We start from the raw sequence: 20,006 nt of genomic DNA, 5'->3' as shown, positions 1-20,006 counted from the left end.
TGAAGTCACATCGCATTAAATCAACCTCCCCAGATGGTTGTGTGTGTGAAGACTGCTGAAAGTTCTCATAACTGAATTCAAAAATGAATTAATAGCATTACCGTGCTACATAAAAAGAAGGAGCTTGCATCAAATCGATGGTTTTGATAGGTTTTTTTTTTATTCCAATCTTGCACATGAATCACCTCTGCTGGAAGATGAAAAACAGAAAAAAGAAATCGAAGAACACTTCAAAGATAACGCGGACACATTTCTGCTTTCTCATTGATGGCTCATACGTTCGGTTTTGATAATGTGCTGGAAAAAACAACGAAATATTCGACTATCTCAACCTACTTCAATATTCCCTGTGCAGTAGCTGTACTGTTATTTGGAATGAACATCAGGCTCTCGCTCAGTCATTTTCATTTCAAACTTCTCTTGAGACAATATTTGTCTTTCAGCTTATCAAAAAACTAGAACAGCCTTAAAAGAGTACTGAGAGACTGAAAACAGATCAAAATGTCATCACATTAAAGACCAAAGTATTAAAAAAACAAGTCAACCACATGACATGTTTTAAAGCACGATGCAGCAGTCCTCATTACAGACAGAAAACACTCCCTGCCTTTTGAATGATGTCTGGTATGAAAACACACATTTATATTTTTCCTTAACATGACCATAACTGTGGGTCTCAACAAGTGTGTGTTTATACACTCAGCACTGCACCAACAATCATCCTTCCAGAGACCTGATCCGTCATAATACTAAGAACTGAGTGAATCCTGCATCAGTGAAAATAGCCTCTCTTTAAAAGATGAAAATCTGATGCTTTAATCTTTTCAACATAATGATCCCTGCATTGTAACACCCCGGGTGAGAACCAAGTCAACAGTTCTAATCAGGTTAAAAACAATTGTACAGACAACTGTGAAGCCACACGTTGCTGGCACACGCATCGTTCTGAGATCAAGACACCTTTACAACAGTTGCTACGCTCCTTGGATTATGTCCTGACAATTTGGCATTTTGGTCTGCTTCTGTGTTTCCAAGCTAGCACGATCTAAAGCTGACATAATGTGCAGAGGGACAAAAAAAAACAAGATGAAACAGAAGTCGTCCAGTCTCTTCAAAACATCTGTAACAGAGTCGAGAGGCGACTCGGCTGCAGTTGGGGACAGGAGGGAAGGGAAGCTGTGTGTTCCTTGTGGAAGAGAAAAGCTGCGAGGCTCTCATGCCTGTAAGTACTCCGGCTGCACTCGGGCCACTTTGCGGAACTCCTTGGCGTGCGTTCGCGGGCACTGCATCTCACACCAGCTGATAGGAACCATCTGAGCACCTGGATCACAAGAGTTATGGTGAGTCAAAGGCTCTTTGTCTTTCAGGGTCAGACACCACGCTTCTTTCTTCTCTGTTTGCACACATGCACTCCTGACATTTTTCAGGACATTTCGAGGAAACGACTCGTTATCACAGGAAAGCAGAGTAAATAAAATGCATGGATGTTAGTCTACTCGCGTCAAATGTAACTAGAACAGCTACATTAAATGTGTGATAAATATAACTCTCTATGCAAACTACTGTGTGCTGTCGCAGTGAAATTAACCGCCTACAGGTTCATGGTGAATACTCCCTGCAGCTATCTGGGCACAATCTCTTGCACCACCTTGTGTTCAAACCGGATCTTACTATCCATCTGAGAAAAACTGTGTCACCCCTTCTGTCAAATGTTTAAAGAAAAAGAAAAGAAGATAGTGCTTGATACGAGTGTTGATCGTTACCTGCTTCACTGTGTGCCACCACCACGCCCAGCTCATTCTCTGCTGTTGTCAGCAGGTAGTTAGACTGCACGTCTCCGAGAGAAATCTGACATCACAGGTCAAGGGTTAATAAAAAAAAAAAAACATCAGCACCTCAGTGGACATCCACAGAATGTTTGTAGTCTGTCTTTAGAAGAAACTGAAATATGAAAATGATCCTCAGAGATCCTGATAACAGACTTCTCTGGAGGCGTGACTGAGTTCTTCTGAGGTTTGGATATTCTGGGGAGAAAAAATAAATGAAGGCAGATGTTTGAACTGAATGTTGCTGAAGACTGTTTTCATGTTTCACTTTAGAAAAGAGGTTGTTTCCCCCCCCCCCCCCCCAAGGGCAGCTGAAGGATACGACTTTTGCCAAGACGATGTCTCCGGGTCTGAAGCTTTTGTACGTCTCCACCTGTGACAACAAAGAGAAGTTTTAAACCAAGCTTGTCAACTTTGATCAAAAAGAAAAAAGGAACTGCAGAAAAAAGAAGAAAAAAAAACAGAATCTGGTTGAATTGGTGAATTTAAACACACCTTGTCCTTCTCTGTTGCACGGACATCTTCTTTCCTGAAGAGTCAGAAGAATCAGACTCAGATTTTGGACAAATATGACGTAAAACAGAATCCTTATTCAGACTACTTTTATCCCTATCAAGCCGTTACTAAGCTCGGCCGTCATCACGTCTTTGTACATTCATATAGATTCAGCAACGGCGTGATATTGATGCCCAAGTACGTAAAGTCACATTACGTTTTGGCGCGGCACATCAGAAGCTCCACATACACACACAGTCAGACATGCACACACAGCGCTGGCTCTGCTGAAACCGTCTAGCCTTTGTTACTACCTCTGAAGATGATACAGAGGGGGATCACTTTGTCCTCCCCATTACGGCAGTCTGAATAGAGCTTTTATGACTATTAGAAGACAGCGTTGTTGTGGTGTTACCTTATCGTCCCTCTGAAGCGGTCCTTCAGCGGTGTGGAGCCGACATAAAGGATGTGGACCTTTGCGAATCTGGGGTTGATGCTTGTAACCTGCCAAAGCAAAGAACACTTAAACTCCAGACAAACCCCCTCTTCATAAAAACTGAAGCCCTAAGCAGATCACCAAAAATAGAATCTTGATAGCGTTGCATACCTTACAGGTGACTATCGCTCCTACGTCTGGTAGTAGTTGCGTCTCTGTTTCCCTCACCACTGAGATCACGGGTAACTACAAAGAGACAAAAAAAAATCACGTGTCTTAAAACGTCACAAATGTAAATATCAGGTTTCGCCATTCAAATCCAAAACAGCCTGAAGGAGGGACCTGTCACATGGTGCATATTTCCTCATAGACACTGAACAAACTATTTTGGTTCAGGCACACTCACAAACGTTGCGTAATTCTTTTACTCTGGTGCTCTTACACACCCCAAAGCTTCTGCAGCTTTTCCCCCACCTTTCTCCTGCCCACACCCACCAGCACACAAGCTCACCTCCTCTCCCTCGTTCTTCCTGAGCACGTAGCCTGCTAGAGAGGAGTATATGCAGCCGTGCCGCACGTATACTCCTGTGCCGGGAATACAGTCTTCTACACTGCACAGCTTGTCACCTGGAGAGATAAACGAGGAGGGGAAAGACAGAGGCAGTGTTGGAGAATAGCTGTGCGTTTGTTTGTGTTGTGAAAGCGAGCCAATCTCTGCCAAAATCGGAATTAGATTGTCCACTTCTGTGTGATAAAATACCAGAGGATTTAAAGAAAACAAAGATCAGCTCTATTTTACAAAGAAAGCAGCACTTTCTAAGAGGTGTTCCACCTTGTTTAGGCCGTAATCCGCTTGCTTGGATGCTGGCAAGTTGATCTGTCCAGGATACAGGGTGGAATACCACTAAGACTCAAAAACTCTACACAGGTGTAGCACTAGTCACAGATTTACTTAAGAGAATTAGAGGAATAAAAGTCACTCAATACAGGCCTTCTTCTTGTTCAGCTAATATGTTCATCATGAAAACATAAACCAAAAGTGTCCTTCATCAGAGGGGATACATTATGACTCTATAATAACCTATACATCCTCAAGCCGAACTATTTATTTACAAGACGCAGTAAACTTCATGGCCTGACAACACCCATTACTACTTCAGCCAGCAGGTAACTTTCACAACTATTCTAAGTATGTAACAATTCAGTTGACGTTTCCTAGAACCAGCCACATGATAAATGTGAGGATTTCACATGGGTGAGTCAAAACAAGTGAGAGAAGGAATGCTGCTGTGTGCCTGAGGCGATGGGCAGGGCAGGAGAGGAAACCTGCCGTGGAAAGTAAAAGTTCAGCTCTGCACAAATACCATACTATCCGAAAAACCACGAAAAATACCACTACTCATTACAAGTATTCAAAAAGTACAATTTATAGACCATGCTTTTAACTAAACTGTGAATGAATACGTTAAATGTGCTGATCCACGCGGAATTAAATCACACATGGTAGATGAAAATATTTAAGCGTTTCACACCGTTTACAGTCAAACTGCAGTTTAGCTGCATTTCCTGACAACGCGACGACGTCAACATCAGCCATAATGAGTACAAAGAGACAAAACGCAAGAAAAGTCGAGTTAAACCTCATCCCAAACTGTAGTTAGATTAAAATTTACGGGACTTACCTGGAACACACAGCTTCATGGGCGACATGTTTGCGAGAAGAGATGATTCTCAGCCGATTGGACGGTACGGAAGGGCTTTAGTGGATTCTGATTGGCCGGCCTCGCGTAGACCGGAACTGTTAGAAGGGCCGCTCTGTCCGCCATGTTTGTTGAGGCACACATGGGCACATTTGCATTATGTAATAATGCCTCATAGCAACATACACAGACACAATATAATTGTAAATATATAAATATTATGAATATACTGTATACGTTAAATGTAGCAAAGGGTGCTTCTAATTTTTTGTAATTTTGCATTTGTTAAGATATTTTTTTTGAGAAAAAGTTATTCATCATATCAATATCTATTTTTTGATTTTGAAATACTTTATTAATCACTGAAGGAAATTCTAGTTTACACTCTGAGACATGCTTCTCACACACATAGGCCCGAATCACACAAGCACAAACAGGACCTGTGGACATGCATCAGTGGAGAGATGTCAGAGTGGGGCTGCTATAGGGAGCACCCCAGAGCGTTTGGGAGTTTGGTGCCTTGCTCAAGGGCAAATTATAACACCCAATCCAATTATTATCCAAATATTACAAAAGCTCGTGAGAGTTTGTCAAAGCTGAGGGTAAAATAGTTTTAAATTTGGTAACTTTGGTAACTCCAGTATCAACAGAACATTGCTGCAATCATAAATACTGAGTAATATCTTTTTTATTAGCATCACTGTGAAACTATATTGTATCCATTTTTATTTTAAAGATGTATTTTTGTTTTATTTCCTGATTATTCACTAGGAGATAATGAAAAGTAACATTAGACACACAAAACAGATTTCATCACATAATTGCTCACAATATTTATTCTACTTCTCACAATGCAACAGCAAACAACAATCAGCAGTGCAGAGCATATAAACGTGCCCTTTTTAACAACAGCCAGTGTAATACCTTTGAGGATCTACTTTTCCCACTGAGCTTCAACTTACACACATACGTAGGTCGTAAAGAGGAGGGAATACTTGGAATGACTCTGCAGGGTTCGCTATGTTTGCTTCTTTTTGGCTGGTCCGTACATTTTCATTTTGGTCAGTGCTCAAATCATATTGCATCTGGTATCGAAATGAGGAACTGTATGTTAAAGGATGACATATTTAAATCAATTCAAAAACATTGGATTTGTGTATGTGAGGGCTGCGTATTGAGAAAATAAAAGTGCACATTGTGTATCTGTATGCCCGACTCTGGGATGACTGGAACAATAAATGACCTTGAAATAACTTGAAAACTGAATAGCACATGTGATCTGTACTAGGCCATCCATGATGGGGAGGTGGGAGGTGTGTGTGCGTAGGGAGGGGTGGGGGGGGGTCTATTTCTTGACTTTGCCCTGAGCAGCCACAGCTTCCATGGCCTTCTTGACCGTCTCCTCGTCTCCCAGGAATTGCATGGGTCCTAAAGGCTTCAAGTTCTTGTCCAACTCGTACACGATTGGGATCCCTGTGGGCAGGTTCAGCTCCATGATGGCCTCCTCTGACATCCCTAAGAAAAAAAACAAAAAACATACAATAGTGTAAACTAATGGATAATCCTCTAATATTAACCTGGTTTAAGCTCTATAATGACACCACATTTTAAATTGAGAGAAACATTCAAAGACAAATGAGCTGTAAGTCCCACAGTCACAGTCACACATAGTTTTAGTCACTTGAATCAAAACCTTTCACTCTCCCAAAGTTCAGTGTGAGAAAAGGTAAAATAAAAATACTTATATAAAACCTGGAGTCTAAAAATAATTGAAGCTACGGTTTTGCAAAATAAACCTTTACTGTTAATGAAGTTTTGGGTTTTAAATGATATTAAGGTTATCAATAAATGAAAACAATGATTAAAAACCTCTGCCTTAGTAAAGTCTCTGCTTAGACTCTTACCCTCAAGGTGCTTGACGATGCCTCGGAGACTGTTGCCGTGGGCAGCAATCAGCACCCTCTTTCCGTCTTTGATCTGAGGAACGATCTCCGCCTCCCAGAAGGGTAGAGCCCGGGCGATAGTGTCCTTGAGGCTTTCACAGCTTGGCAGCTGGTCCTCTGTCAGGTCGCTATAACGCCGGTCCTACAGAGTGAGAGAAAGTGAATGTAGTGCTTCAGACATTTGGGCTTGAAATTAAGATGTATATGTTTTGTAAAAGTGACAGCCAGAGTGTTCTCCTGTAGTTTCACCTTGCTGATGTTCTGATAGTAGTCATGCTCCTCATCCATGGGTGGGGGAGGAGTGTCGAAGGAGCGCCTCCAGATCTTGACCTGGGCCTCTCCATGTTTGGCCGCTGTTTCTGCCTTGTTCAGACCAGTCAGGCCACCGTAGTGGCGCTCGTTGAGACGCCAGGTCCTGTTGACGGGCAGCCACATCTGGTCGATGCTGTCCAGAACAAACCACAGGGTTCTGATGGCCCTCTTAAGGACGGACGTGTAGCAGACATCAAATTCATAGCCAGCATCTGAAGTGAGTCACAGACAGGACATGGGACAGAAAGTCTTGTGAATATTCACCAGTATTTGAGACTGTTTTTTTATTTTATTTGATCCTCTGCTACATTATGAGACAGGCTTTTGCTCAGTCAGCTGTCAGACTGCAGGCTCTGCAGGAAGTAGCTGCAGAGGCTTTTTTTTTGGGTCACAGAAAACAAACATTTTCACACTCCTGAAAACATCTAGATCATTTCAGGAGGACTGCTCCGGATATTTTCCTGACCTGGCTGTTCACATATGCACCTCACAGCGGGAGACTATCCCTGTCAGACAGGAGGAGGGGCGGGGTCCCGAGGTAAGATGTGATGTAAAAAAAAATATGTGCAGAGAATATTTGCCTATATTATGCAGCCGTTTAATGACGTGCACGGAGAACGTAGCGGTCCCATGCTATGAAGAATTGGACTGTCTGCTTCACACACATACAGCTCCTCATGGTAACATCAGGTTTTCAGTAGTTTTCTGCAAGTGTGAAAGCCCTACATGAAACACAGTGAATAATGTGGAGGACTGAGAAGATTATAAACTGTACTGATCTTAACCCAACAAGATCAGGAACACTAAGCAACATCAGTCAGACTCTGATACATTTAAATTTTTTATCCCTCAAAAAACCATGTGGCCCAAATCCTTCAAACAAGTTTTGATCCTAATTTGATGTTGATGATGTCATCAGATGACACTTCTTTAGATGTGTTGTTGCTGCAGTGAGGTTGCAGCTGTATAGGCTTCTGATCACTTTTTGTTTAATCAATTTAAACTATTGTATTTTCTGAAACTGCTTTCTTCTTCAAGCACCTGAGTACCTATTTTAATCCCTCCCGTGTACTAACATGTTCTGTGATGAAAAAAACACCTCCTGCATTTTTAAAGGAATTAAAGCATCATGTGAGAACAGGACCGGAGCCTTTGTGAAGGATCCCTTCATACCAGTGAAGTCTGTATGGATATGAAGCTGACGTACATGCACGAGTCTTGCATTTTTTTTTTGGTTTTGAAAAACACTTACTGTAAGTTAGTTGGGATAAAAGCATCAGCTTAAAGCTCCAGTTTTTTGTCTATTTTGGCGACCCCTGTACACAATGTGGATCTCTTTGCTGATCTGGTCCTGTGCATGTGTAAGAAGTGTTTCCTGATTTTTTTTATTTTTATTTTTATTTTTTTTAAAGAACATCACTCATTGTTATCTTTGCTGTGAAAAAAATGGAGAAAGGCTGTTACTACAGCATGCAGCTAACCATTTCGTCTGACACCTACCCTGTTGCTGAGATTTTCTACTTCCAAAATAATGACATAGAAATAATCAACCTCATCTCTGATAGTCTGGTCGAGTTTTGAAGGTCATGTACAGGTGTCAGTATTAATCACAGGCTATTTTATAACCAGTTAAATACTCCCCACTGGAGCTTTAATATAATGCAATGTGACGGATATCTGTCTGAACACGACTTCCCCAAACTATCTTTGATTCGAAGCTTTTTTTTTTCAGAGGAAAGGAAATCGTTTTTTAACGTTGTGTTGTACAGAACAGAATGTATCTCTATTTTCTGTACAGGAGATGGCTGATGTAAGCACAACTTCACACCACAGGAGTGAGTGGACTGCTGAGTGGGACACAATGGGCTGGCAGGGGAAAACATGTTCAGCAGAGGCTGTTTGATCCATGCCAAACTTATCAAACTATTGGCTGCATCCAAATTCTCCTACAATGTCATGGCCACTAATGACCCAAGGGAGGCCTTAAGCCAAATAAAGACTTTGATTGAATCACATTCATCCCTGTTCTCTCTATTTCTTTCTCTCTCTCTCTCTCTCTCTCTCTCTCTCTCTCTCTCTCTCTCTCTCTCTCTTCCTGCTGCTGGCTGCTCGGATGTCGCAGTAGGCCGACTACCTGTTCCTTGCAGTTGCATAAGCACTGACTTGCAGAGGCTTAATCCAATGACCGAGAGAAAGCCCGATTAGACAATGGGACATGACGTGGTACCTTTCAGAGCCTGTCCTCCTCTCCTCGCCTCCTGCTCCCCGGTCTCACTCAGGTCTGCGTCGAACCAGCCGCAGAATCGGTTCTCCTGGTTCCAGCAGCTCTCTCCATGGCGGATCAGGACGAGCTTGTACGCAGCCATCCTCACACCAATGCCCTCTGCGCTGTATTTCCGGGAAACTTGGAGTAAGCGTGTCTTCCCAAAATGCGGAAGCAACGTCCGCAGATTCGTCCGGATTTCGCCGCAAAGAGAAATACGGCTGCGAAGAAGATGGCGCAGTATTTTTGTTGATCTGAAGGAACAGCGTGAGGCACAGCAGAAGGTTTGTGGAGTTGGCAATGGTCTGTCCGAACTTGACAGATCTCACCACCCGTGCTCTCTTCCTGCTGGTTTCCACCAATCAGAGAGCGAGCTGTGAGCGCTGGAGGAGGAGGGAGGCAGGAGGATGCGCACAGCGGCACGTCCGCACAGCCGGCAGTGCATCCTGCAGGCTCACACGGTCAGCACATCACAGAGCAACAACTGCCTTTCATTAACTAAGAATCAGGAATGATCACAATGGTGGAATACGGGTTCACCCATCTTCATGCACAAATCACAAAAAAAAAAAAAAAAAAGCATCCGAAAAAAAGCACAAATGTATGAATTTACTTTCTCAGATGGATTGTAACCACAATCTGTCCTGTAGTCATATTGATTATCATCTCCTGGATATATCAAAAAACAACAATAATAGACATACATATAAATACCATAAACTGTATAAAGAATGGACAGCGAAATATATCGCCTTAAGTGAAGCCAAAAGATTTACAGCTCCCTCTGCTGACTGGCTGCAGTAAAGGTTATACTCCCCGCCTCCACCATGTTAACAGATGGGACATGGGTCGAACTGTAAAATCAAAATTGCAGGTCAAATACATTTGTCTCGAAATAGATTTCGTGATGTCATTTCATCACACCATTTTGTGTAAAAGTCTTGTTTTTTTCTGAGAAGTGTCTCTTCAACTTGTTAATTGATGCTATAAAACTGTAGGCCTATAGAACGCCATGATTGACAGCTCTTTTGACGAATGCGGCTTCTGTGGCGCTGTGTGCACTGGATTAGCAGAGTACAGCAGAAATGGTGAGGAAAAACAACCAAGACAAGAGTCATTGAACTTCCATAACCGTTTGAGTGTCTGCTTCAATATCGACACAAGAATCTGTTCCTCTGTGGACTATCGGCTACCAAGCTGAGGAACGCTTTATCGGTACGTAAAATCTGTGTTTTCAACATAAATACCACGGCTCTTCCAGCCAAATTCACAATGTGTCAGCGGCCGTCACAGGGTCATTTCAGCTTTATTCTTACATTGGGAGGGGCTGAGGTACATTGTCCATTTGTATATGATACAAGTCATGCTGTGAAGTTCAAGTGGTAACAGATGGTAAAAATTGATCAAACTTTCTCCAACAAACAGGACAAGATGAAGACAGAACTACAGACTTTAACCTTTAACTGGAATCAGACACAGAAAATAATAATACCTTTATACTTCGACTTCAACTTGAAATGAAAATAGGCGCAAATATGAAAACAAACTTGGTGTCGTTGAACAGTAACATGAGAGACCAGATGAGTGGCTTCTTGATTTGTATTTTGCTCATGAGGATTAATGAGGACTTCATGGATTAAAAGGTCTGACTGGGACTTCCTCAGTACAGCAGTCACATGTTTAGAAAATGTCATTGTTTTTGGAAAATCATTTGCCCATTTTGAATTTGATGTGAGAAACATGTTTTTAAAAAAAGTTCATTTTTACCATTTTGATGAATCCTTTTTCTTTTAACAACACTTTGTAAGCATTTTGGGAACCGAGCAGACCAACTTCTGTCATTTTGAAAGTGAAACGTTTTACCATTTTTGTGTAATAAGGTTTCTGTTGTTCAACAGTTCAGTGTCAACTTTGTAAGTATCTAAGTCAGTAAAACTTTATTTAAACATATAACACACTCAGTTACAAACGTCTTCACACATAAAACGGTTTGAACTAAATCACAAGGAGAGAATAAATTACAGAACTAAATCACAATGTCAAAAATGGTAATGAAACGGTAATAATTACGAGATCCTGATCTCGTAATTATGAAAGAGGCTGAACAGGTATGAAGAGAAGACAACTGATTCAGGTTATTTGGTTTTGCGGTAAAGTAGTCTTATTTTACGTTTAAGTTCATAATGCTTCAAACACTATCACCTGGACTCTTACGGAGCCTCCTGAATGTGGTTTGGCATTATCATGATGACACAAGGCCTTCCTGAAATAGAAGTTGTCTATTTGGCAGAATTTGTTGCTATGTTTACCAACATTTACTGACTTCATGATCTTGTCACTTGCATAAAGAGATGTCATTGGATTCTTTTGATGACACTTCAAAGGGAGGATGGAGAAGTAAATACATTTGGCCTTTACCATCTTAAAACTGCAAGTAACGGATTCAACTGTTTTTTTATAAGGAGTTCATTCATTGGTTCATATGTCTTCCGTGGGCGGGACATCTGTGTCCAATCAGCGCTACGGATTGGGTTGTCAGAAAGGATTGTTTGAACGCTGATTGGTTCCAGAAGAAAACACTCAACGGGTGCCGCCTCTTCCCGGAAGCTGACGGTCATCTGATTTCTTCTTCCCTCCTGTGTTTCCTTGTTAGCCGACGTCAGTGTTAGCCAACAAAACAACCGTCCCACTTTCTTTACCCCTCTTAATATCGCCCTATTTTCTCTACCTCCTTTTATTCTCAAAGGGGTTAACATCACTCCTCACCCACAAGCGACACAATGGACGAGACGAGTCCGCTTGTCTCTCCGCTGCGGGACTCTGGTGAATTCAACTACTGTCCCACAGAGCCCACCAGCCCCCGGGGCGCGTTTGGAAGCACGCCGGGCTCGGTGGTCCGTATCCCCGCAGGCAGTCCGGGGCTGAGCCGGGAGAGACAGCCACTTCTGGATCGGGATCGTGGCAGCTCGCCTCGGGAGCCGCACAAGAACGAGTTCCCGGAGGATCCCGAGTTCAGAGAGATCATCCGAAAGGCCGAGAGGGCCATAGAGGAAGGGATCTACCCAGAGAGGATCTACCAGGGCTCCAGTGGAAGCTACTTTGTCAAAGACTCCCGGGGGGTAAGAGGACCTGCTGACTGCTAAAAGTCCTGTAGTGTCGCATTTACTCCTGGACCTTGTTATTTACAGTGTGTGTCTATTCGAGCTAAGGCCTGTGCAAAGAAGCCTGTGATGACTTAGCAAATAGGTTATTAGGCACTCAGACACAACATGAACTTACATTTTCAGGTTCATAACATACTCATAACCACATTTTAGACAAGAAAATGAATAAATCACACAACTTCATTGATCTTCAAAGTGAAAAAAAATCGTGTTTGGTCCTCCTGTCAATCAAAAACAAACACATCAGCTGTACATAACTATCACCACACCGTTATATGTTACTAAATGTAATGCATGTCTTTAAAACGACATCCTCATGAACATTATATTTACTTTTTGCTCTTTCTTTTAATCTCTCGATCAAGCCCCCCCCCCCCCGAAATGCTTTTCTCATCACTTTGACTGAGCTGTGCTGGCAAGTTGATGATGTAGTCAGACCCTCATGCTGAGCAGGTAGTCTGCCCAGCTGTCAATGTGACATCACCGATAAGAAAGGTGACAGCAAGTAGTGTGAGTCTGAGCAAAGAGCAAAGTCTGATAAAAGCCAATCATATGTGCTGCGCACTACCGATCTCTTGCTGTTATCATTTTGACTTTTGCAAGAGCTTCACATTTCAGAATCGAAGAGTCTGCACATGGAGCATGTCTCTGTGAGCCACAACATCCCCCTAAACATGTCAGATTAAAGCAGCAAACTTTGATCAGTTCAGAGCCGACCATCAAGCTACAGACTCATTTTAATGCGCCTCGACACTGTGTGAGTTGTGTTCACTGCATTTCTTTCTAAAAAGGAAGTGCGTCTTTGAACTTGCTTGCTGCTTCCTCCCAAATATCTCTTCTTACTTTGTGAGTCTGTTTTAAGTAAGAAAGTGTCAGCCTTTGTGGACATTTGACAGCAACATTAAAGTAACAGATTTTTAGGTTTTTAGTGTGTGTGTGGTTATTATTAGCCCGCCCCACACACACACACACACTCACACACAGCTTCACCTTTCTTTAGTTAGTCACCAGTGTGCTTAGTGGTCATGTGCTACTTCTCTGTGAGTGTATAATTCTCTTCAATGACCAAGTTTCGTGTGTGTGTGTGTGTGTGTGTCAAACTGGCGTAACGCAACATGTGATTTTCTGTATACTACTTTAAAGTCACATGGCGACAAAATGATATCTTTATCTTAACAGACACTCATCCCCTTTAAGCGTACATACGGATAGTAGTTCTACTTTTACAGCCACCTTTGACTGATTTAGTGTAGCGTGGGTTAGCAGTGATACTTTCCTTCTGTTAAATATGTAACTTTAAGACATGCGTGTCTTTCCTTAATGAGAATATTTACGTTGAATCATATAATTTTCACTCAACTAAGCCATTCTTCTCCCCTCTTCTTTATTCACAGAAGATCATCGGCGTGTTCAAACCTAAGAATGAAGAGCCCTACGGCCAGCTCAACCCAAAGTGGACCAAGTGGCTCCAGAAACTTTGTTGTCCCTGCTGTTTCGGACGCGACTGCTTGGTGTTGAACCAGGGCTACCTCTCAGAGGCCGGCGCCAGCCTGGTCGATCAGAAGCTGGAGCTCAACATCGTTCCCAGGACCAAAGTATGAGCAACACTCAATGCTAGTTCAACGTCATCCATGAGTACAAAACCAAACTCGGCCCTCTGTAAATCAATCTATTGTCCTCCAGGTGGTGTACCTGGCGAGTGAAACATTCAACTACAGTGCCATAGACCGGGTGAAGTCCAGAGGTAAGAGGCTCGCCCTGGAGAAGGTGCCTAAAGTGGGCCAGCGCTTCCACAGGATCGGACTGCCACCAAAGGTAATGTTATAAAAATCAACTTTCTTTTTAAAACATGGTTTGAAGGTGCTAAAAGAGAAATGTGAGGAAGACAATGAGTTAAAAACAGAATAGTGTGAGATTATAGAACTAGAGATAGAAATGTGTCTCCTTTGTCGATGTGATGTGGACATGAATTGTATTACACTGATGATTACATTAAAGAGGACATGTTAAACCCCTTTTCTACCTTTTAAATGAAACATCTGTGTTGTGCTTTGGTCAAAATATAACATGAATCAACCACCAGAGGAGGTTTGTGACCCTGTATAAACCAGCTCTCTCAGAACGCTCCGTTTTGGTGTGTGTGTCTCTTTAAATGCAATGAGCCCCCTGAGTTTTCCCAGTAGACATCACTCCTCTGTAACGAGAATGAAAACGGCAGACCTGCACAGACGTTTTGTTGTAGGCTGGGGGTGGAGGCCATGGGTTGAGGTACCAGGGGAGGGGAGGAGAGGAGATTTTTTTTTTTTACCAGAATCCCACTGTGATGTCACAAGGAGAGCAAATCTGAAACAGAGTATTTTTCTCTGTGTTGTAAGACTTATGTAGACCACAAACAAAGGACTGGATGAGTTTATTTCACATTTTGTGGGTCAGTAGACACTCAGGTTACCCAAATACATGTTCAAAAACACTGTACAAGGTGATTTTTTGTTAGGTTAATAATAACAGTGCACCAATTGACCGGCTGGTGTCCGGCCTACTCCTTCAGCCTGTTCAGCCATGATAGGTGACCGGCTGGTCCTCTCAAACACATCTGATTCTTTGATTGTCTCATATGAACGCAGGTTTAATGCCATGTGCAAAGCGACACAGCCATTAGCGCGTTAGCCACACACACATAAAAGCTAACATGTCAGCAGTGTGAAGTGACGCTGTAAGCAGAGGCTAAACTTTATCTACTGTTAAAAGTAAAAAACTCTAATGATCCAGTCAAACAGCTCCAAACATTATGTCCCGCCTTCTGTCTTTGTGTTTGATTCCATCCCGCTTCAGTTAGATACTCTCAAGTGAGCTCAATATGCAGATTAAACCTGAACTGTGTCTAACATAAAGACTGTGTTCTGCTGCTCTTTCCTCCAGGTCGGTTCCTTCCAGCTCTTCGTTGACGGATACAAAGATGCTGATTTCTGGCTGCGGAGGTTTGAAGCAGAGCCTCTTCCTGAAAACACCAACCGCCAGCTTCAGCTGCAGTTTGAGCGTCTCGTCGTCCTCGATTACATCATCAGAAACACAGGCATGCAGTCTCCCTGCTTAGTGCAAACGATGTAACTCTGGTCTGAATTGAATAATTGTGTTAAACTCTTTTTTTTTCATGGTGCTCTAGATCGGGGGAATGACAACTGGTTGCTGAAGTACGACTGTCCAATGGATCCAGTGGGGAACAGGGTAAAGACACACAGACACAGGAATGAGGTTGATGTTTTGAAACATTGGCTGAACATGTGTTCATTTCTGATGTGTTTATTCATCTTTGTAGGACTCAGACTGGGTGGTCGTAAAGGATCCCATCATCAAGCTGGCAGCTATCGACAACGGCCTCGCCTTCCCCCTCAAGCACCCCGACTCCTGGAGAGCCTGTGAGCACCTACATTGTCACATTTTTTAACCAATCACTGCTCAGTCTCTGCAAGCTTTCAGGAAAACAGTGTATCGCTTTTAAAACTGTGTGTCCGGTAAAAGCTGCGGCAGCATCTTAAATATGAATCTGTCTACTGGATACATGTCGTTATATGTATTTTCATGCTTGAACTCAATCATATATGATGATGAGCTGTCCTTATTGTTAACTTTTCATGTCATTTTAAGTTTTGTGCTTGATAATTGAGCCTCTGTTTCGTTGTCCAATCACCAGATCCGTTCTACTGGGCGTGGCTCTCCCAGGCCAAAGTCCCTTTCTCCCAAGAAATCCGAGAGCTGGTGCTGCCCAAACTCTCCGACCCCAACTTCATCAAAGACCTGGAGGAGGACTTGTATGAATTATTCAAGGTATGGACGAACTCTGATTGTGTGTTTTATGGAGATTAAAGTGGAAATAACATAGGGATGTTCCAAGCAACTCATTTCCCTGTTAATTAACATACATTTAAATTCAAGCTCAAGGACGGGTGAGAAAACATTTAGAAAACAGTGAAATCAACTACTGATTGACCTTGACTTTGACCTCATGCCTGTGCTGAATGTGTTTCACATTCCTCTGAGCGAGTGGTTAGATGCCAGTTATGTGCTGAGCCTATGAGATGCCATCCCTTCACTGTACAGGTTTACATCCCGGCAGGAGATCAGCCACGTCAACCAAAGCTACTGATGCATTAGAGCTAAGACACAACATTTAACGCACAATGTGGGCTTATATTAATAAAAAATAACACTCATTAGTTTATCTGACCAGTAACTCTGGTCCATATTAGCGAGGGTGACAACGTTAAATCATTACAAAGATCAATCGTGCACATCCTTAGTGATAGTGCCAGCAATGGAAATGTGAGAAAAAGCTCAGAAAAGGATGCAGAAACGTGTGAAAATGCACGACGTGAGAGGGGATGACTCAGGCCTAGTCCACACGTAGACGGGGATTTTTGAAAACTCGTGGTGGTCATTGTGCAATGCTGTCACTAGTGTTTCCCTAGGATGAGTGTGATGGCAGACGTTACCAAACTGGCGCTGGTAATAACGTTGCTAACTGGACTTTTTACATGCTCACACATACATGAATAAGTTGCTCTCCCACTATGTTGACGAGCAGAGGCGCATGAACGGGCAACTTTGCAATTGAAATGGTCATTACAGAGGGACATCGTTTTTGACTTGGCATGTTCATGACAGATGTAACAGTGCGTTTTGAGTTTTCATATGGACGAAGATGTTTTTGAGAACTTGTGTATGGAAGGGATTCTTTTTTCAATCGGAGGAGACAAACCATTAAAACAAATACCCGCCTATGTGTGGACTAGACCTCACTCGGTGGCTTTAAACATTTCATTTCATTTCTATGATTCACTGTGTCTTACAGAAAGATCCTGGTTTCGACAGAGGACAGTTTCACAAACAAGTAGCCGTAATGAGAGGGCAGGTGAGTTTTCTCTTCTCTTCAAATAGAGACATGTAATGGGGAAATAATAACTTCTTTTTCAAACATTTAATATGAAAAGTTGTCTTAAAGTTTTTGTTTCTCGTTTTCTTTTCCAAAAGATCCTGAACTTGTGCCAAGCCCTGAAAGATGCTAAAACCCCCCTGCAGTTGGTCCAGATGCCCCCAGTAATCGTGGAAACAGCCAGAGCGCCTCAGAGAGCCAACAGTGAGTCTTACACACAGAGTTTCCAGAGCAGAAGACCCTTCTTCACCTGGTGGTAGGAACACCACTGTGAAGAGGAAGAGGAGGAACAGCAGAAGTGATGGGGTGTCCATGTGCCGAAGGAAGAAAGGACAGAATCAGAATGAGAGCACAGGTGACTGTCCCTAATACGGAAATAATTCATCGCCCGTCCCTTTTTGGATATTTTGGTTCCAGAGATTGAGTTATTGGGTGGAGAGATGAGGCCAAAAGAGGAAGAACGTGAAAATATATATCTTCTCTGTTTGCCTCCGTGCCTTTTGTGGATGTCAACAAAGAACACACACCTGAAGATGAAGTTTCTGAACTTTTCTGCAAGAGAGAGAGAGAGAAAAGTTTCAGTGAGAGGTCAGACTTTTCTTTTGGACTCCTGGGGTGCACGTAAGGTTTGCTCACACAGAAGCCTCTCACACTTTGTTTTTGGACGGGAGGTGTTTGCATTCCATGCTTTGTTTTGCTTCTTCATACCTCTCTGCCTTTTAACATTTGCCTACATATTCCCTCCTGTGCAGTTAAACAAACCTGGGCAGTGCCACTACTGAGGATCAGCATTGCTTCTTTTTTTTTTTTTTTAAATAAGCAACGTGTTGATTGTGTTCAGGCTTTGTGGATGAAGGTACTGATGAACTTGATGAACACATGATTTGTGGACTCCTCCTAACTGTTCAGCTAAAGATCTACGAGTCCACTGGGTGAAGATGGATAGTAGTGACACTGACAGAAAAAGAAACAAGCCGTTTGTTAAGCTGAGGCCATTTCCCTTCTTCCTCTAATGAGTTAAACGACAGGTGAAGAAGATAAAAAAATTCATCTGATAGCAGGCAGAGGAGGGGTCCGAGGTCCCCCGGCCCACACGCTCCTGTTTTTCTCGGCCATCTTGATTTCAGTTAATTTTCTGGCTCGTGGAGTACAACCGAAATAAACAACAAAGTAGCTTCCTGCTGTACTGAACTGACATGAAATGTATTGTGGCAATGCACTGTATAATATGTATGTAATATTTAATGATAGATTATAATTAAAACATTACATTAATACAGAATACTTGTGCGTTTGTAAATGAGGAAAGTTTACCGTCAGAAACAGAAAAATTGAGTACAATGGCGCAATTTAGAGCAACATGCTAATGTAGGGCCGCGAATCTTTAGGTGTCTCATGACTTAATTCGATTCTGATTGAGAATTTATTTTACATTCAAAACGTTTCTGGATTCATGTTTCAAACTGTACTTTGCATTAGTACATACTTCAGGATCTACTCCAGTCATCTGTGAGACTGGCTGACTTTCTTGCTGCTCCATTTGTCATTCTACTGAGTTAAAGAGCTAGCATTAGCACTTAGCAGGGAGTGACTGATTAGCCAAAAAAAGATAAATACATTTTTGGAAGTTATGAATCTATGTAAAATCTCAGAAGATAAATCGATTTTCCCACCTCTAATAACATGCTAACAGTCAACTTGTGTCTAAAGCTGCTATAATAAATATTTCACAAGAATAGATCCAACACTTCTTTATGTGGATGAAGTCTACTTAGGTGATGATGAACCACCAGTTAATGTTCCTGACTGTAGTTCCCTGCAGCTCTACCAGCTCCTTTTTTGGTTTTATCTCCAGTATTTTCTATTGATAGATTCTACAAAAGTGTAGAATCTGGATTCATGCATCTGGATTTTCAGCATTGTCTTTATGGAGAGCACAAGCAGAAAAAAAGACTCCTGTTTGTGGTATTCTGATGCTTGATTTGTCTTTATTAACAGATGTAATAACGTGCAGCTAACAATCAAACATTGATCAAACATTTCAACTTGAGCGAATGAGTTGCAAAACCAATCAGCATTTAGATTCCATGACTACCTGAAACACATCAGAAAGATTGTTCCGACCTCCATTCAACCAACAAAAGTTAAAAGTTGTCTTCTCCTGGTGACAGACCAGAATTTTAACTTTTTAACATCTTGTTCTTGATGTTGAATTTTGTCAAACTTAAGATGTTGATTGTAAGATGAAACAGATGAAATGAAAAGAAACAGATCAATGGTCGCTCTTTTGGGAAACCAAGAAGTGACGGCTTTTAAAATGCAGATATGAACGCCAAATAAAAAAGGAAGTCTCTGCTGGAAGTGGTTTAGCACTAACCACCGGAATATCTGATAAATTTGCATCCATTCCCAGAGGCATATATCCCTGTCAGACGATGATTGTCAATGGGATTGTATGTCCAGAACTTTTTCTGTCATGGTTCAGTCTGACAGTGCTTATCAGTATTATTTCCATTTGTAGAAGGCAAATGTTCAGAGATGTAAGAATTTCTGAAAGCCCATAGCACATAACCCATCCTAACAAAGTTAGCCACTAGCGTAGGAAAATTGTGGAACATTTGGCATCTTAAAACATGTTTATCTCCAACAGGATTTGGTAAAGACATAAGTTAGGGATCCAACCTGAGTGCATGTTAGCAGAAGAGGATAACAGAAGTTATACAAGTTGTCTATTCATGCTAAATCATTCCTCTATGTCGTGACAATTTTGCAAACACACACTGACAAAGAGGAACCAGACAAGAGCCTCTTACACTGTTGTCATACATACCCATAAGACAAAGGTTGATTTGTAATACGCACATGAATGGAAAGCTCGTCTGTCCCTATAAACCTTGGCTCGGTATGCGTCTCTGAAAGAGGTCAGCAGAGGGTTGA

At 42.1% G+C, this 20,006-nt stretch overlaps 3 protein-coding genes across 3 annotated transcripts; 1 reads left to right on the top strand and 2 right to left on the bottom strand.

Moving 5' to 3' along the window:
- Positions 1-136: 136 nt before the first annotated feature.
- On the bottom strand, positions 137-4,519 carry exosc1 (exosome component 1). Its single transcript, XM_061049889.1, has 8 exons — positions 4,440-4,519; positions 3,269-3,384; positions 2,929-3,003; positions 2,737-2,825; positions 2,322-2,355; positions 2,149-2,199; positions 1,764-1,848; positions 137-1,321 (listed from the first exon to the last, which is right to left on the bottom strand). The coding sequence occupies exons 1-8, from the start codon at positions 4,465-4,467 to the stop codon at positions 1,215-1,217; spliced, it is 585 nt and encodes a 194-aa protein (XP_060905872.1). The 5' UTR covers positions 4,468-4,519; the 3' UTR covers positions 137-1,214.
- A 756-nt stretch (positions 4,520-5,275) lies between these two features.
- Positions 5,276-9,339, bottom strand: pgam1b (phosphoglycerate mutase 1b). The gene is made up of 4 exons (XM_061049815.1): positions 8,940-9,339; positions 6,650-6,924; positions 6,362-6,542; positions 5,276-5,972 (listed from the first exon to the last, which is right to left on the bottom strand). The coding sequence occupies exons 1-4, from the start codon at positions 9,076-9,078 to the stop codon at positions 5,803-5,805; spliced, it is 765 nt and encodes a 254-aa protein (XP_060905798.1). The 5' UTR covers positions 9,079-9,339; the 3' UTR covers positions 5,276-5,802.
- A 2,256-nt stretch (positions 9,340-11,595) lies between these two features.
- pi4k2a (phosphatidylinositol 4-kinase type 2 alpha) lies at positions 11,596-18,351 on the top strand. The gene is made up of 9 exons (XM_061049803.1): positions 11,596-12,094; positions 13,534-13,734; positions 13,823-13,954; positions 15,059-15,212; positions 15,303-15,364; positions 15,456-15,555; positions 15,831-15,964; positions 16,989-17,048; positions 17,168-18,351. The coding sequence occupies exons 1-9, from the start codon at positions 11,756-11,758 to the stop codon at positions 17,327-17,329; spliced, it is 1,344 nt and encodes a 447-aa protein (XP_060905786.1). The 5' UTR covers positions 11,596-11,755; the 3' UTR covers positions 17,330-18,351.
- The last annotated feature ends 1,655 nt before the right edge of the window (positions 18,352-20,006 follow it).

Source organism: Labrus mixtus, chromosome 2, assembly GCF_963584025.1.
Source record: "Labrus mixtus chromosome 2, fLabMix1.1, whole genome shotgun sequence".
NCBI lineage: Eukaryota > Metazoa > Chordata > Actinopteri > Labriformes > Labridae > Labrus > Labrus mixtus.
This window is presented reverse-complemented; position numbering and strand designations above follow the sequence as displayed.

Coding starts and splice junctions, on each gene's coding strand:
- exosc1 (XM_061049889.1), bottom strand. CDS start 4,467: ATGTCGCCCATGAAGCTGTGTGTTCCAG. Junction 3,385..4,439: donor CATGAAGCTGTGTGTTCCAG/GTAAGTCCCGTA, acceptor TTATCTCTCCAG/GTGACAAGCTGTGCAGTGTA. Junction 1,849..2,148: donor ACATCGTCTTGGCAAAAGTC/GTATCCTTCAGC, acceptor CTGTGATGTCAG/ATTTCTCTCGGAGACGTGCA.
- pgam1b (XM_061049815.1), bottom strand. CDS start 9,078: ATGGCTGCGTACAAGCTCGTCCTGATCCGCCATGGAGAGAGCTGCTGG. Junction 6,543..6,649: donor ACTATCAGAACATCAGCAAG/GTGAAACTACAG, acceptor CTCACTCTGTAG/GACCGGCGTTATAGCGACCT. Junction 5,973..6,361: donor CATCGTCAAGCACCTTGAGG/GTAAGAGTCTAA, acceptor TTTTTTTCTTAG/GGATGTCAGAGGAGGCCATC.
- pi4k2a (XM_061049803.1), top strand. CDS start 11,756: ATGGACGAGACGAGTCCGCTTGTCTCTCCGCTGCGGGACTCTGGTGAA. Junction 15,213..15,302: donor TTACATCATCAGAAACACAG/GCATGCAGTCTC, acceptor ATGGTGCTCTAG/ATCGGGGGAATGACAACTGG. Junction 15,365..15,455: donor TGGATCCAGTGGGGAACAGG/GTAAAGACACAC, acceptor TCATCTTTGTAG/GACTCAGACTGGGTGGTCGT.